The sequence below is a fragment of the Xiphophorus couchianus genome, chromosome 21 (genome assembly GCF_001444195.1).
Source record: "Xiphophorus couchianus chromosome 21, X_couchianus-1.0, whole genome shotgun sequence".
Classification (NCBI taxonomy): domain Eukaryota; kingdom Metazoa; phylum Chordata; class Actinopteri; order Cyprinodontiformes; family Poeciliidae; genus Xiphophorus; species Xiphophorus couchianus.
The window spans coordinates 13,847,880-13,863,213 of NC_040248.1; the positions used below are offsets into that span (position 1 = coordinate 13,847,880).

General features: G+C 38.3%; 1 protein-coding gene across 2 annotated transcripts; it reads left to right on the plus strand.

The window, feature by feature from the left end:
• Window positions 1-1,866: 1,866 nt before the first annotated feature.
• On the plus strand, window positions 1,867-14,585 carry slc51a (solute carrier family 51 member A). 2 transcript variants are annotated; one of them, XR_003593874.1, is made up of 9 exons: window positions 1,867-2,141; window positions 6,547-6,698; window positions 7,478-7,551; window positions 7,798-7,956; window positions 9,887-9,998; window positions 11,649-11,795; window positions 11,875-11,980; window positions 12,127-12,201; window positions 12,895-12,998. XR_003593874.1 is itself a non-coding variant. In XM_028005105.1 (8 exons), the coding sequence occupies exons 1-8, from the start codon at window positions 2,069-2,071 to the stop codon at window positions 13,041-13,043; spliced, it is 972 nt and encodes a 323-aa protein (XP_027860906.1). In that variant the 5' UTR covers window positions 1,868-2,068; the 3' UTR covers window positions 13,044-14,585. The 2 variants fall into 2 exon arrangements, 1 of the variants encoding a protein (XP_027860906.1); XM_028005105.1 differs by lacking the exon at window positions 12,127-12,201 and having other exon boundaries at window positions 1,868-2,141; window positions 12,895-14,585.
• Window positions 14,586-15,334: the final 749 nt, after the last annotated feature.

Below are 15,334 nucleotides of genomic sequence, written 5' to 3' on the forward strand. Positions count from 1 at the left end.
TTTGCAACATTCAATTGGATTTCATGCGATAGACCCACACAAAGTTGCACACGTTTGGGATGAATTTTGAAGAGAGTGTAGAGGATTTTATTTTCAACCCCATGACCTATGGTACTCCTAAATGAAATCCAGCGCAAACAATTCCCCTCATAAGCCAAACACGTCGGCAGCAGAATCCACCTGTGTGCATTTTAATCTCAGTGACGGCCAATGCCATCACAAAGACCATGGGACACACAGCAGCCAGGTAGAAAGAGTTCGGGAGGCGTCTAAAGCCGAGTTAGACGTGTAAGGTGACAAAATGCGAAACAGTCTGAGGGATGTGCAAACCTTTGCAAGGCACTGCAACATGTATGTCTTTGGACTGCAGGACGAAACCAGAGCACCAGGGGGAAAACCCATGTAAGCACACCCCTGCAAGAATGAATGCATGCATGTAGTGGTGGCAGAGTCATCCTGTGGGGTTGTTTTTTTCTTTAGAAGAGAAATAGAATCTGGTCTGAGTGGATTTGAAAACCGGAGAAGCTAAGTTCAAGTAAATCTGTTGGAAATTGCAAAAAAACTTTAGACTGGGCCTGCAGGATCGCCTTCAGCTATTTGACATCCCTAAGCGTGCAGCCACAGCTAGTCTGGTCATATTAATATATGTCCTGTTATGGCTGGTGGCTGCATTGTTACGCTCTTTGCTTCCTGCAGCATGTTTACCTGCTTGAGTTGGCGAAGCTGATCCTGGGAAATGCTAGCGCAGCTGCACTTATTAGCACCTCATCACCAGAGCAGTCGATATTTAAGACCTGAGAAGATGTGCTTTCAACTTGAGACAGTGAATTGTTTTTGGCTTGGATTTTGGTCTGCTCTGTCCAAGTTTGAAGTACTTACCTCTTATATATCTCTGCATTTCAGAAAAGGCTTTTGGAACTCCCTATTTGGCCATGGGAAAGATGTTTGTTGAAGGATCAAACTCGCAAATACTCACCTGAATATCTCACCCACTTGAACAGCCACACTGTCTCGCTACATGTTTACTTTCCACCCCTGTCAGATCCCAAATGCACACTGTTTGTGTGCACCTGTCTGCCTCGGCCAGCCTGTCATGCAGCACAACGAACATCAGCCTAATCAGTAGTTAGTCACTCTGGACCCCACTTTGTTATCTTGCCACCCCAGGACAAAGACTGCATCCACCAGCACACTAAACATGCTTGGAAAAAGCCAGTATGGACATGCCCCAGGAAATTTGCAGCCAAAAGTGTTTCAACAATGTCTTGTCTCGGTGAGCTGCATGCGAATGCCTGCCACACCTTTCAGATTTTCAAAACCATGTCTAATTTTTCTAAACTCCATAACTATGTACGCAACTAATAAAAGTGCTGGGAAATTTGTGAGGAAAACCATTCATAAAAAGCTGAGAATACAATAGGAAAAAAAAAATTAATTGCAGCAAACCTCACATAATAATGGCCCCTGCACACGTTACCATGGGAACAGGGGGGGCATGTGACGGCTGATTTGTCCACGAGCTCGAAACATTCATTTACCAACAATGCTCACCAAGATAAAACTAGACCTCCACCATTTTTTTTATCGTTACCAGGACAGCTGAAGTTTTCTACTTTCTTGGTACTTCAAGGAAACAGTGTAAGACATGTTTGAGACCAAAAAAAGAAGAAATGCTTTGGGGATTTTTTATTTTATTTTCCTGTTTTTTTTTTTTTTGTTTTCGTTTTTTTTAAAAACAGGAAAATAATGTGTGTGTGTTGGTTTTTTTTTTGACAGTAACCAAAAAAAGTTTACATTACAGTAAATGACACAGCAAATCACGTCAGCCCCATGACAACGTAGATGGGGGCGGGGCGGGACCACCGACTGCAGTTAAGTGTCTCTGAACGGGTTGCAGAGGGAGGCAGAATCATCTCTGAGCGAAAAGTTTTCGGACTCTGCAGTGGAGAAAGTGCGCGTCCACCGGCTCTTTACGCACCGAGCTGTCTGTTGATGTGAGCAGCAGGGAAGACGCACAACTGGAAGTCGCGCATTTGCGGGGGGTGAATCCAATCAACCATCATCCAACATGAGTAACGTATCCAACCGGACCGCTAACCCTTGTGACGGCGAACCTCCGTTCGCTATCGACAACATCAGAAGTGAGTATAAACTGGACCTGGTTCTGTGGCACAGATTCAGCTTACTGAGCAGATTTTTTTCCCCCTGATGATGATGAGCGACTGGATGAAGAATTTGCACTTTACGCACCAACAAGTTTCCCCCTCTGGAATTTTAATTAGTCTGAGCCAAATTTTAAGCAGTGTTTAACTGCGGTGTCATGGAAACAAAATAATACAGGTGGTCGAGATTTTGTTTTTGACCCTAGAAAGCTCTGGCTCACGGGTGTTTTCTTGGCTTAGATATGTAATCTCTACTTTATATGACTCAAAATTAGTTTGTTTTTCTTCTCTTTTTTTTGGAAAAGGGATAGATGATACAAATAGAATGTAATATTGGGAATATCACTATTGAAAAAAGAAAGCATAATTTTACCATGGGGTGCCAGTAGTTTGCCCATCCCCTCACTGGATACAGAATCCTGAATGCACAATATTAATGCATGGATTCAAGAGAAGAAAACATAAACTTTGTTGACTGGCAGCATTATTTACTCATTTTTCTAAAACGTTTTTTTATTTATGATTTAGTTTTTGTTCATAACATGAGGCATTTTAGCAAAGTTGTATTTTACGAACAAAAACAAAGCCTTTCACCTGAAAGAGCATTGAAAATTACATCTAGATCTGAAATAAAGCAGCAGTTGTTCCAAAGATGCAATTTTTATAGTTGTGTGTGTATATATATATATATATATATATATATATATGTGTGTGTGTGTGTGTATATACAGTTTTTTTTTTTATGTGGCAAGCCATAGTTTTCAACCTGAATGTTATATTCACGACTATAGAAAAATCTGTAAATTCAGTGATTGGGAACATCCTACTTTTAGGCAATAAAACATTCACCTTTTCTTTTTCAAAATTAACATTTTCATTAAATCATTCAATTGGGAATAAAACCAGACTTTGCTTGATTTTGGTTATTGGTATCAGATAAGAATTAGAAAAAAAAAATCTTATTTGTCTTCTGTTAACAAGGTTCCATTGGACCACTTCAAACATATGATGTTAACAGGACTGAAAATGATACACAGCCATGTTATCTGTAGAACTTGTCAAGCCTGCAGCCCACAATAGGAAATAAAAAGCTATTTTTGAGAGCCAGTAGACTCAACATTCAAGCTATCTCAACAAAAGCGAATGTTTGCTTTGTTATGATCCGTGACTCTTTGGGATTTTATGATTTTTGACTTTGTTCTTTAATCACTGTGTTGTGATGTTTTCGTCTTTTTTGACATTCAGTATTTAAATTCTCATTCAGTATTTGGTTTTCATGCATTTAGATTGTCATTTTAGCTGCAGTCTGTCTGCACTCTATTAAGTTTTCTGTTTATTTTTTATGTTCAATAGTTTTCTCCTCTCAACTGCTACACGTTTTGTTATAAAGCTAACTTCTTACACATCTTTGATCACCTCCACAGTTTTTATGAGCCATTTAGTTTTCTTCATTCCTCACCAGATCCTTGTGTTTTGAAGACCCTTCTCCTGCATTACCTGTCGTTTTGCCTCAATCTCACTTGATATTTTTGTACATTTTTGGATGTATAGTTACTTCAAAGCATGAATTTGCAGTTTATAAGGTTGATTAAACTGTTACGCTTTATAAATGTTATTGGTTTGGGCATATCCTTTGGAGATCATTAATGGTTCACATCTGGTATCCCTCTTACATCATTTTCTGGAGGCACCCTTAATGTTCCTCAGGATGAATCATAACTGAATAATTAATTAGGTTTCCTGTTGCTCACCGCTGACAAACCATGAATTCAGAATTGCATCCTGTGATTAGTTTATTGTTTGTTGATCATCACCCACTGCTCATTCTTGACATACAGATATTCGAGATCACTTGCAAATGATCTCATTCGTCATGTTTGAAGACGCTGAAATGTAAACAACAAAAAATACCTGATAAAATCTGCTTATTAATGCATTGCATTGGTGAACTTTAACTTACAAGCATGTTGTTTTTACTCAACTAGTTTTAAATGTTAGAAGATTACTGGCAGATTCAGTATTTCTATCTGCTTTCTTTATATGAATACTGTTTACATCACCTCACTGACTGTATTTTAGGTTTATATAGGTGTTTTCTGTATCAAGTCTTTGTTGTTGTTGTTTTTTTCATAATCTTAATCTGTTCTCCCTACATGTTCCTCAAAACATATTGCTTTTTTTTTCTTCTCTAAATTATGTTCTGTATTTATGTTATTCAATTCTCTGTAATATATTTTCTTGGGGGGGGGGGAACTCGTGTTTCTAAAGTGATGATGTTGTGTTTGCAACGTCACGTCTAAAGTCCCGATCAAATTGGTGCTCTTTCATTTTCAAGCCTAATTTCTTCTTAAAGAAATAAAGAAATGTTCGCAGCCTTACCCAGCAGCGAACAGACGAGATAGCGGTAAGATGTATTGTGAACAGATCACCAGTTTATAAGTCTATCCATGTCTATGCATGAATAAACAGGCAATGTTGTTCTTGCTGGTTCTGTTTTGTCCCGTTTGTGACCAATTTTGTGATCCACTCATCCACAGAAATGGTCCCAGTTTGGGAGGATGCAATTTCTATAACATTTTCAGTTGCACCAAAGAGGAAAGATCCTGAGGAATAAGTTTTGCCTCTAATTGACAGCAACCCCTGTAGGATTGCCATATTCTTGAGATCAAGCAGAGGGCTCCTCATTTAAGAGGATCCTGCCACATACATCACAATTCATCTCCTGCTCATTCCAGCTAACGTAGCTGTTTGGTTCCTCTTTGAACACCTTCACTTTTGTGATTTTTAAGCAGTTTGTAGGATTTGAGTCCCTTTCATTTTGGAACGAGCGTTCTTTATTTATTTTAGTTAGGGGGATACGTTTTTGGGGTTTTTTGGGCTTATTTAATTTGAATCGGTACCTCTGATCAATATTTCTGATGAAGTCCTTTTTGTTGCTTTAGCTTAGGCCCGCCCTGGAATCACTGTAGAAATTGTACAGTTCAACAACATGACCCAGTCAGATGAAGATGAATCACCTTCATGTTATGGCCTGGACACCTCTAGTGAGGCCAAACATAAAAGGTGTTCAAGCTGACAGATAAATAAGTTTGAATTCATGTAGATTTTTAATATGGGGGTCGCGGGCCCCTTTCTGGTGGTGCCCTGGGCAACTGCCTGTATCAAAAACTTTCCACAGAAGAGACAACCAATCAAACTTGAACAATTAAATTCTGCACAGAACAACCCCAGCGAGGCCCTGGACCTTCATGCTGTGGGGCGACAGCACTAACCACCGGATATCATGCAGCCCGAAATCAAATCCTGATTAGTAAATTTCTACAACATATCTAGAAACATTTGATTAGTAAATTTCTAAACAAATACAACCGGTCAGTATTTGGCTTCAACGCACTATAACGATCATCCATACTCTCCAGCATCCCTAACTGTAAGCTCAGTTAAAAAAGGGAATTCTAATAAAAAAGAGAGAAGCTCTAGTATGTCCTGCACATCTGTTAGAGATTGAAATAGCTGAATAGTTGCATTTCACTGTTAGAATCCAGAGACGCTTCAGAAAGTTGAATTGTGTGGATTGGCCTTAAAGTTATTGAGCGAAATCAAAAAGGCACAACAGCCAACATGCAGTGCAGAAAACCCGAAGCAAAACAGGAACACCTGTTTGCGGGGTTTGTTTCAGTCTGACTACCACTAATGACTCTGAATTCCTGACAATAAATGACGCAGATTACAAGAATAGACTCAGCTACATCTAAAGAGCTTCAGCTATTTACTGCCTTTCCTTCCATTCTTTGTTTTACATTTTCCTTTCTCTGGAACAAAAACCTTTCTCACTGGTGCGCTGATGGCGACATCCACCTCCATTACAGTCAACCGTATCGTCTTGCCTTCATCATCATCAACATCCTGCCACATCCGCCAATCTTTTCCTTGATCGACTCTTGGGGTTTTGTGTGTTGCTTTGGTTTTAAGTGTGGCAAATATGATTAAAACATTTTCAATATCCAATTTTCTCTGGGTTATCTTTCTGACATTAGCAAAGCAAAAGAAGAGCCAACGTTTAAGCAAAGCAAAAGAAGAGCCAACGTTTTAGCAAAGCAAAAGAAGAGCCAAAGTTTATTTTGGCTCAAAGATAAACGCTTTAATCTAGCAACGATTCCCTGACTTTGCCTCTTAAAACTTGTGAGGACTTGAAGTTCTTTTGACTTTTAGGCTGTCTTTCTTTTTTTATCCAGCCTGAAAAAGCAAGTATGAGCATGAACTTTTTTTCAACAAGATCTGAAATAAAAAAAACCTCCTTTCTGACTTGAATCTTTTTCCCCAAAGGACTGTCTTCTGGACATAAATCTAATTGTTTAATCTAATTTACCTTCTCTTCCTTCAGATCAAGACATATTTGGCATTATTTTGTATTCAGTCCTCACCTTCATGGCAACGATTTCATTGCTGGTCTTCCTAGAGGAGTGCGTGTACATTTACAAGAAGGTGCCTGCCAACAAGAAGAGTGTAATCATCTGGGTGAACGGGGCAGCTCCGGTAAAGTTACAAACGGATGGTTTAAGTTTGTCTCATTTTGTCACTTTAAAGTATCACACTTCTCTGGGTTATATGTATATAGTATACATGTGTGCAATTGTGAACTAAGCATAGTTTTCAAGAGTTTTAATAATAAATTTTAATCTGAAAAGGTTGGCGATGCCTTTACTTACCGTCTCTTTTACGTTGACACCCCTAAATAAAGTCAAAGACAACTTGCTGCCCTCAGAAGTTGCTTTAGTGAATCAAGCCCACCTGTTTGTAACTTAATCGCAGCGTAAATATGAAAAGCTGAACACACCATCCTCAGAGAAACTAAGTTTTGGCAATGGCATGCTGTGGGAAGGCTTTCTTTTTCCCGCAGAGAGAGTAGATGCCTTACATTTTACACTTCCTTGATCATTTATGTAATAAACCAACACAAACAAGTACAAAATAGTTAAGTGGATTAATATGTTTTGTTCTTTTTATTACCATAAATTCAACCTCCTTTACTCTGATACTCTGAAGAAATGTCCATCTGAAAACCTGCACACATTGGATATCTCCAGAGAGAAACATAGCGGTAGCCGTATCATGCTGTGGGAATACTTTTGTTTTTAGCCAGGCCAACGCTTGAGCTTAACAATTTAGCAATAATATGTAAAATCCTTTTAAAATACACAGTATTTATTGTTAAAATGTGACAAAATGAGAATAAGTTGAAGCATCATGAATACTTCGTCTTTCATTTCAGGTTGCTCGTTTAGTAATGCCTCTTTTCTCCTGGGCTCTTCCAGGTGATCAGCACCATGTCCTGCATAGGGATGTGGATCCCCAGAGCCGTGATGATTACAGATCTGACTTCGGCCACGTAAGACTTCTCTCCCTTTCCCCTCTCTTTTTCTCACTTCTTTCTCTGTTTGTATGCCGTGTGAGTTATACCCTTACATCCCGACTGCTCAAGGATCAAAGGGGAACTCAAACCTCGTTATTCCATGGAACATTTTATAGAAAACAGCCGTGCTGTTGTGCAACATGCTTTCACTTTCCTATAGTTTTTTTTCTTCTTCCTTTTCTTCCTGATCTAATAGCCTGTGTTGCTCTTCTGTCCTTGTAGCTATTTCGCCATCGTGGTGTTTAAGTTCCTGATTATGATGTTGGAGGAGATTGGAGGGGACGAGGCCTTCCTGAAGCGAGCTAGCAAACACAAACTGAAGATCAGCACTGGGCCTTGCTGCTGTTGCTGCCCCTGTCTCCCACACGTGGCCATCACAGGGTAAACTCCCGCAGTTACTCACTCTCTCTGCCCATTAGAATAAACCCTTTCAGCGTTTTACTTACTCAACCAAGGGATTGTTCCTTGTAATATCGAAGCATGAGTGGAGTTTCCACAGAAAGCATATCATTAGCTTGGCATGTTGTTTTTAGGCAGTCTCCTTATATTCTTGGCAAAGTAAAAACAGGGTATTGAAAGTTAATCAAAATGACCTATTGTCTGGTCCCACTAGTTGTTTTATTTCCCATGACTCGTTTAAAAGACTATTACAAAAACAAAAGAAAGAAAAATGACACAACCTTTTGAAAGATCGTGTAAAAGGTTTTGAATTCATGTAGATAAAATTTAAGAGAGAGATATTTTTTTTCACATTTGTGGCATCTGAGATTTGAAGGAGATCAGAGGAGATGAAGAATAGCTGTTTTGTTTGCCAGGCCTTGCAAAAATTAGCTTCAGAGACGTTTTAAGTAGAGTTGGAATGTAGACCACAAGCTTTGAACATCTTATTGGAGCAACGTTCAATCCGTCATCATAAAGAACTGAAAAATTATGGCACAATTGACATGATGCCAAAGCGAGAACGGAAGTAGAGCAAACCTCCAACAAACAAACACTGTTAAATGGTGAAGGTAGTGATGCTCACTGCGAGACCAGAGACATTTGGTGAGACATTAGCCTCATTGGCTAATGTTAAGACAAAGAAGAAAGGCAAAAATAATTCAAACGAGTCATAAATCAGGGAAACAATCAGGTTATCAGGTTATTTACGGGAAACAACAGAGAAATTGATGTTAATACTCAAAGGTCCGAGGAATGCTGAATTGCTTTCGCAAAACATACTGTAAATGTGTTTCGTACAAATGCATCAAGGATCTTTACGATTCATTTTATTTGTTTTATCGTCAGCATCCCTTTGGTTTCGTGTGATGGTTTCCTGCTCACGTTTGGCCGTTGAAATTCATTTTTGTTTGTTAAATAACATGACACAATACTGAAGTTTAACCGTGGTGTTTTCCATTTTGTTTTTATTGCATGAATGTCGTCTGTCTTCAGTAAAACGATAAAGACGTTGTACATAGTTGTATCCTTACAAAGTATGAGAGCGGTTATGAAGCGTGAAACCTTTTGCAAGGTACTGCCCTGCTTTAGCTGAAAATCTGTGCTGAACAAACGCAGTTGTCTAAGGATTTGAAGGAGCTTTGTCTGTGATGTAACATAGGAGTTCTGTGTGGAGGATTTTGCAACACTGATCATGTACAGATGCAGCCTGCAGTCAGTGACGGATTCAGTCATGTCAGAGAGCTTTGAAGCAGTTTTTAGCCTGTTTGAACATAATCAGCCTGTGTGCAAACAGTGTTGGATTCAACAGGAGGAAGGCAGGATTTCCAAACAACACAGGTTGAGCAACCTCCTGGTCATTTACCTCTCATACTCATCATGTATGTCGTGATCCCTCCGTTCCTCTTTCTGGTTGCTGTTAATAATTGTTAACAGGTTGGTTTAGATTAAACCATGTCATTTATGCTGCATGCATGCTGTTGTTAGACAGAGGCAGAGCTAAATTTGAGGAGTTTTTTTTTTCTTCTAATCTGTGCAACAGAAAATCTCTACTTCCCCACACACAGTGATGCTGATGATAATGATCATGCCAAGGCATGCTCTGCTACTTCTCGACTGATCTGTTTATAAGACATCACTCAGAGGCATCTGGCACTGTTAACATTCTCTGGGCATGTTCAGATCCTCACTTGCCGCACCTCTCCAATAAAACAGGCCTTTCTCTGTCTTGTAAAAAAAAAAAAACATCTTTATGGTGGAGTTCAGGTGGGGATTCAACAATGGACTTGTGGTAACTTTATGTCTCCAAGATGAAGTTCAAGAAGAAAAAAAAAAAGCGCCCGTAAATTGATTTCCTCTGTTCCAACTCCAGACGCACTCTCTTCCTGCTGAAGCTTGGATCCTTCCAGTTTGCCCTTCTGAAGCTTATCTTCACCCTCCTTTCCATCATCCTGTGGACCGACGGGAATTTCAACCTGCAAGATGTAAGTAAAAGAGATTAACTCCCATTATTTTCCCACAGCTCATATGTGTGTGTGTTCTTACACAGTTATTCATTTAATGCCAATTTAATGATTTTGAAGACAGTTTAATGCGTACATGCAGCACCTCACAAATTCATCCCCGTGAATGTTTTCGTAGTTTGTCACATTGCAACCACAAAACCTCAATGTGTTTTATTAACATCTGATGTGGATATATCCACACAACGTAGATTTATGACACGGAGAAAAAAAAAAAGTTTGGAAAGCATTCAAATTAGAATGAGAAAATCCAAACATGCACCAGATGTTCATTAGGCGCCGCCGGCAACGCCATCCACACAGTGAAACAAGGAGGAGAGAGCATCATGCTGTGGGATTTTTTTTCTTCTTCTTTTGGGGTGGGAATGGTCAGTATTTTGTCAGGAAATCACTTCTGATTACTCTTCATTAGTGCCATTAGGACTAAATATGCGAGTTATCTTTAACAGATGCTTCAGTGTGTGAGTGAATGTTGGAGGAGTCACAAATTCCTCTCTCTGTTTGAATAAGAGCTTATATTGATTCACTCAGTCTCATCTTTACTTTGTGTGGGTGCCTGTCAGTGTCTTGGTTTCTGTTACTAGTGAACAAGTAACATGTAATTAAAAATCTAAAACAAGAAGAGAGCATTATATTATATCTTTACTTTTGGAAGAATATATTTGATATTGTTTTGAGCTTCACTTGTTTTCTTTAAAATTAGATATTCATATTTATCTGCTGCTTTAAAGACTTTAAGATAAGATCAATCTATCTTTAAAATGCTATCTTTATTTTTTATATTTCCTTTTAAGTAAAGAGAAAATAAATCACTTTGTTTCGCCCTCCTTTTGATGTCCAATTTTATAAACTGTTAAAACTTTCGCTTTCTTCTCTCTTCTTTATTGTTGACATTTTAAGATGTATATTTACATGAAATTTGATTTTTTTTTTAACTCTTTGTGAAAGTGGATTTTTCTTCCTTTTTTTCTTTTTATCTACACTCTTGTGTAAACACAATATCTACAGGTTACCCAGCCAATGTTTGACTTCCTTGGTATTCTGTTCTGTAGTCCATCCATTTCCTCCACCGTGAGAGAAACTGTGCCCTCAAAACAATTCACCTCAGCTCCTATTCTCTCCATCCTGTCAATTTCTGGTAAAATCTCAACCCACATGTCAATAGTTGGGCTCTCACATAGAAGCCATTTCCTTGTGTTGGCCTTGTTTTTTTTCTGCCAATAAAATTCCAAGGAAATATTTATCCCTTTAGGCCATTCCTTCTGAAAAGAGACAATCTACTTTCTAGAGATAGATGACTTCCAAATATTTGCTGTTTTTCATGTGTCCCCTGCTAGTATGTTTTATATTCCCAGAAAACATGGTTTGTCATTATTTTTGTAGAAATCAGTTTCCGCTTTAAAGGTTTTTGTTCATATTTTTTCAGTATGCTTTTAAAGGCATTGTGTTTCTTACTTTTTGTGGTAAGTTCATATTGCTGCCTAAAATGTTGAGTACTGTTATTTTCTCTAATCTCTGTCAGAAATCAAATTTGTTTCCGATTTATCAGAGGTCCAGAAGTTTTGACGATGGTGTTGGCATACTTAAACATTACATGACATCACTTTTCAGATGAGCATTACTGGAGCAGCAATATGGATCAACCCGTTTGTTGGCATCTTGACAGTCATTGCTCTGTGGCCTGTCTCCATCATTTTCATGCACCTGAGGACCACCTTGCGAACGCTTAAGATCATCCCCAAGTATGCCATGTATCAGGTAAGATCCCAAACAAACACAGAGTTTCCCAGCACCGCGCCCTCAGCAGTTAACTGTATCAGTGTGCTTATGTTGGTAGCTGGTGCTGATCCTGAGCCAGCTGCAGACAGCTATTATCAACATCTTGGCCATGAGTGGCATTATCGCCTGCTCTCCGCCTTTTTCGTCTCCCGCCAGAGGATACAGTGAGTCTCAACATATTCTATCGGTTTCTTTGGGCTCTTGTCATTGTTAAACCAGGCTTTCGTCTTCAGCCTCTTTGCTCACACGTTGCCGATAGATTTAATTAATCATCTAATCAGTCAGCCAATTTGTTTTTCTGTTGGAGCAGAGATCCAAGCAGTTTCCTTTTAAAGTGATTAAGAAACAAGAAGACTTGCTCATCCTGTTCTGCAATGCAAAGAAGGTGAAGTTGATGCGTTTCTCCCATGACGTGGTGTCTGATACGACAGAGAAAATACATCTTCTTATTATTGATCACCTGACACTTGAGAATCTAATCATTCATGTTGGAGCTATAGGTATTGCTAAACAAAATTCAGAAATTCCCAAAAAATTTGAATGGATTTTGTCTTATATTGAAGAAAACTTTAGGCTGTTATGTTGACACTTTTTGTACAATGGTATCATTTCATTGCAATCTTTAAGCAAATCTAAAGAAAATGTCACCAGGATGCATAAGCTTGACATTTGACTTGTAGAATGATCTATAACTGATATGTTAATTAAATCAAAATTTCTTGATGTATGTGCAACATGCCAGTGACAGCTTTTTTAGATTTCACATTTTCTCCATAACAAATTGGTTTGCTTTTCAGTGGTATCGCACAGGCGGTTATCATAGCAAAGGCGAAAAAAACTTAAAATAATGTAAAAAAAAAAACTGTCCAACTCATTAATCTGGTATTTCAACAGAGGTGTGAGTTACTGTTAAATGAGTGAGTGAAACAGATCAAGTCAAACAGGATTGTGGTGAATTATGACCAATAGTAAGTTTTCTTTTCAGTCCATCATTAAATGTCATGAAGAAACTCAAACTCCCGACTTTCCCAATCTCTCTTCCAATGAAGCCTTAAAAGGATTTTGTCTGTCTCCGCAGTGCTGAGTCAGCAGCTCCTCATCCTGGAAATGTTCATCATCACTCTGGTAACCCGGCTGCTGTATCGACGACAGTACGAGCCTCTCCCAGAAGAAGAACCGGGCGACAATGAAAACAACAAGTTGATGACATTAACAGTTTCTGTGTGAGGGCTAGAGGAATGTGTGCGTCTGAGAGTCTTTATGCAGGGGTTTGGTGAAAGAATTATGTAAAGTTGTGTTAATCAATAAATATGAAATCGATGCAAATGAACTTTGAGGTTGTGCAGCTGACTGACTGGAACACTCAGGTCACTTTTTAGCAATATGTTTTGGCAAGTAAGCATTCATCTTCAGATTGAGGAAAGCTCAGTTGGAAAGCTACTCTCTGTAACCTCTTGGATATAAACACTATTGATGCTAATATAGCTGAGGCAACTTAGCTATACTTGCTGTGAATAATTGTCCTTCATCCACTGATGGCACCTTATTGAAATTTTTGGCACCTTTTACGTATAAAAATGTTTAGTTTCCAAACTAAGTGAGGCTTTTATACAGTTAATTTGATGTTTTTTTTAATGGTCCCTTCAAAGTTCAGTTTAACTGTTCAGGTTTTATTCTCAGGCATGCTTTCTAAAGATGCTGAGTGTAAAGTTCAATCAGTAAGTTCAAGCTGGCTAGTCCTTGAGACCGTGAAGCCCAAATTGTAACACCTCCACCACTGTGCATCACAGCAGAATGAGTAGCTCGTCAAGGAGCATGTCATTTGTCTGTACTTTTCGCTGCTATTATTATGACTTTGGATCAAGTTAAGACTACACTTCTGAGAAAACTACTCTCTGACAATATGTTCACTGTTTATATTTGCCCTGCTGTTCTTTTCTAACATCAACTGTCTGCCTCGTTTTCCCCTCTCAGCTATGGTTAGTCAGATGGCAAATCAATGTTTCAAAGAGAATCAAATACTTTTATTTTGTGTGTTTTTTTAAAAATCTTTTTTCCATTGCTATTAAGAGTATATAGTATATTATGCGTGTATTGAATTTGTGCCTTTGTGGTTATAAATGTTGGGATCTTTGCCTTACAGGGATTTAAATAACCCTCTATTTTCCCATGAAGTGTGCTCCTTGTAACATGTGGAACAGCTGTTTCATATGAATGATGAAACAAAGTGGAAGTCATAAGCCAAATATTTGTTAGAGGAGAACATTTTAGAGTTGTTAACCAATGCCATTGTTGATAAAATTGCTTGTATTTTTATGCAGGATTTTGTTTCCTTGTTTGTGTGGAAACAAAAGGGTACAAAACTTGGTGTCTCTCAGGTTCATTTGCCTTTCAGTTTTTTAACAAACAACTCTAAATTAGGGAAACAATAAAAAAGAAAAGAAAACACCATATAAAATATATCAAGCAAAATTGGTTACATAAAGGAAGTAGAGGGGAATTCAGTTTAGCTGCATTGAATGTGAAAAGAACTTTTCATGTATTTCTTTGTTTTTGTTTTGTTTGTTTTTACATTTACTATTAAATGTTTCCACTGCATCTTTATGTGCAGGTTGTTTTGATATCTTTGACATTTAATTTGATAATTGTAAAAAGAATTTACAGAAATAAATGCATTAATAGTCTCCAAAACCTGCTTGAACTCAGTGTGGAATTAAACCCATCTCCCTCAATTTATGTGAACTACAAATAAAACAACTTGACCGTTTATTTGTATTTTTGTGCACTATCGTAAAGTTATTAAGCTCTTCTGGTTAACTTTTATTGTGTTATTACCTCTTGACCTGCGTCTTAAAAAGGAGCTTAAACATAAAAATGTCAGATTCCAAATGGCTTTGCCCTTGTGTTGCATATTAGTGATTTCACCATTCTGCCACTAGAGGGAAGTAGAGATCACGACCTGAATGTCCCCGGTGTTTTTATGGGTTAAAAAGCACGACTCAGATTTTAATAATCAATCCTTATAATGTTTTTTTTTACTCCTCAAGACGACATTTAAGCATACCATACAGGTGCTTCGTTCCGTCCAGCTGTTACTTTACAAAATAAACAAGCGATAATGAATGATGTTGATGGACGTGTTTTTAACCAATTGAATTGACTCTGCTGGCCACTTCCCAGTTTTCAGCCAATCACTGCACAGCATTAGCCGGCGCCTCCCCGCCAAGTGCGGTTGAGTCGCAATTGAAAGTACGTGCTTTGAAAACGTCACCACAGGACCGGATGTTGAATAGGTCGGAGCTTCAAAATAAGTATGGTGTCATAGTTTGTCAGATTTAAAACACAAACAATATTGGATCCAGATACAGCAAAAGAATGAATGAAAAGAAACTGAATGCAGACTCCACATCATGCAAATAAAGTAATAATGGGGTCTTCATGGACATTTTGCCGGTCAGTCATGAAATCAAAAAGTCAAATGAGACAAACTATTCATTTTTCAACAATTTTAAACAGAT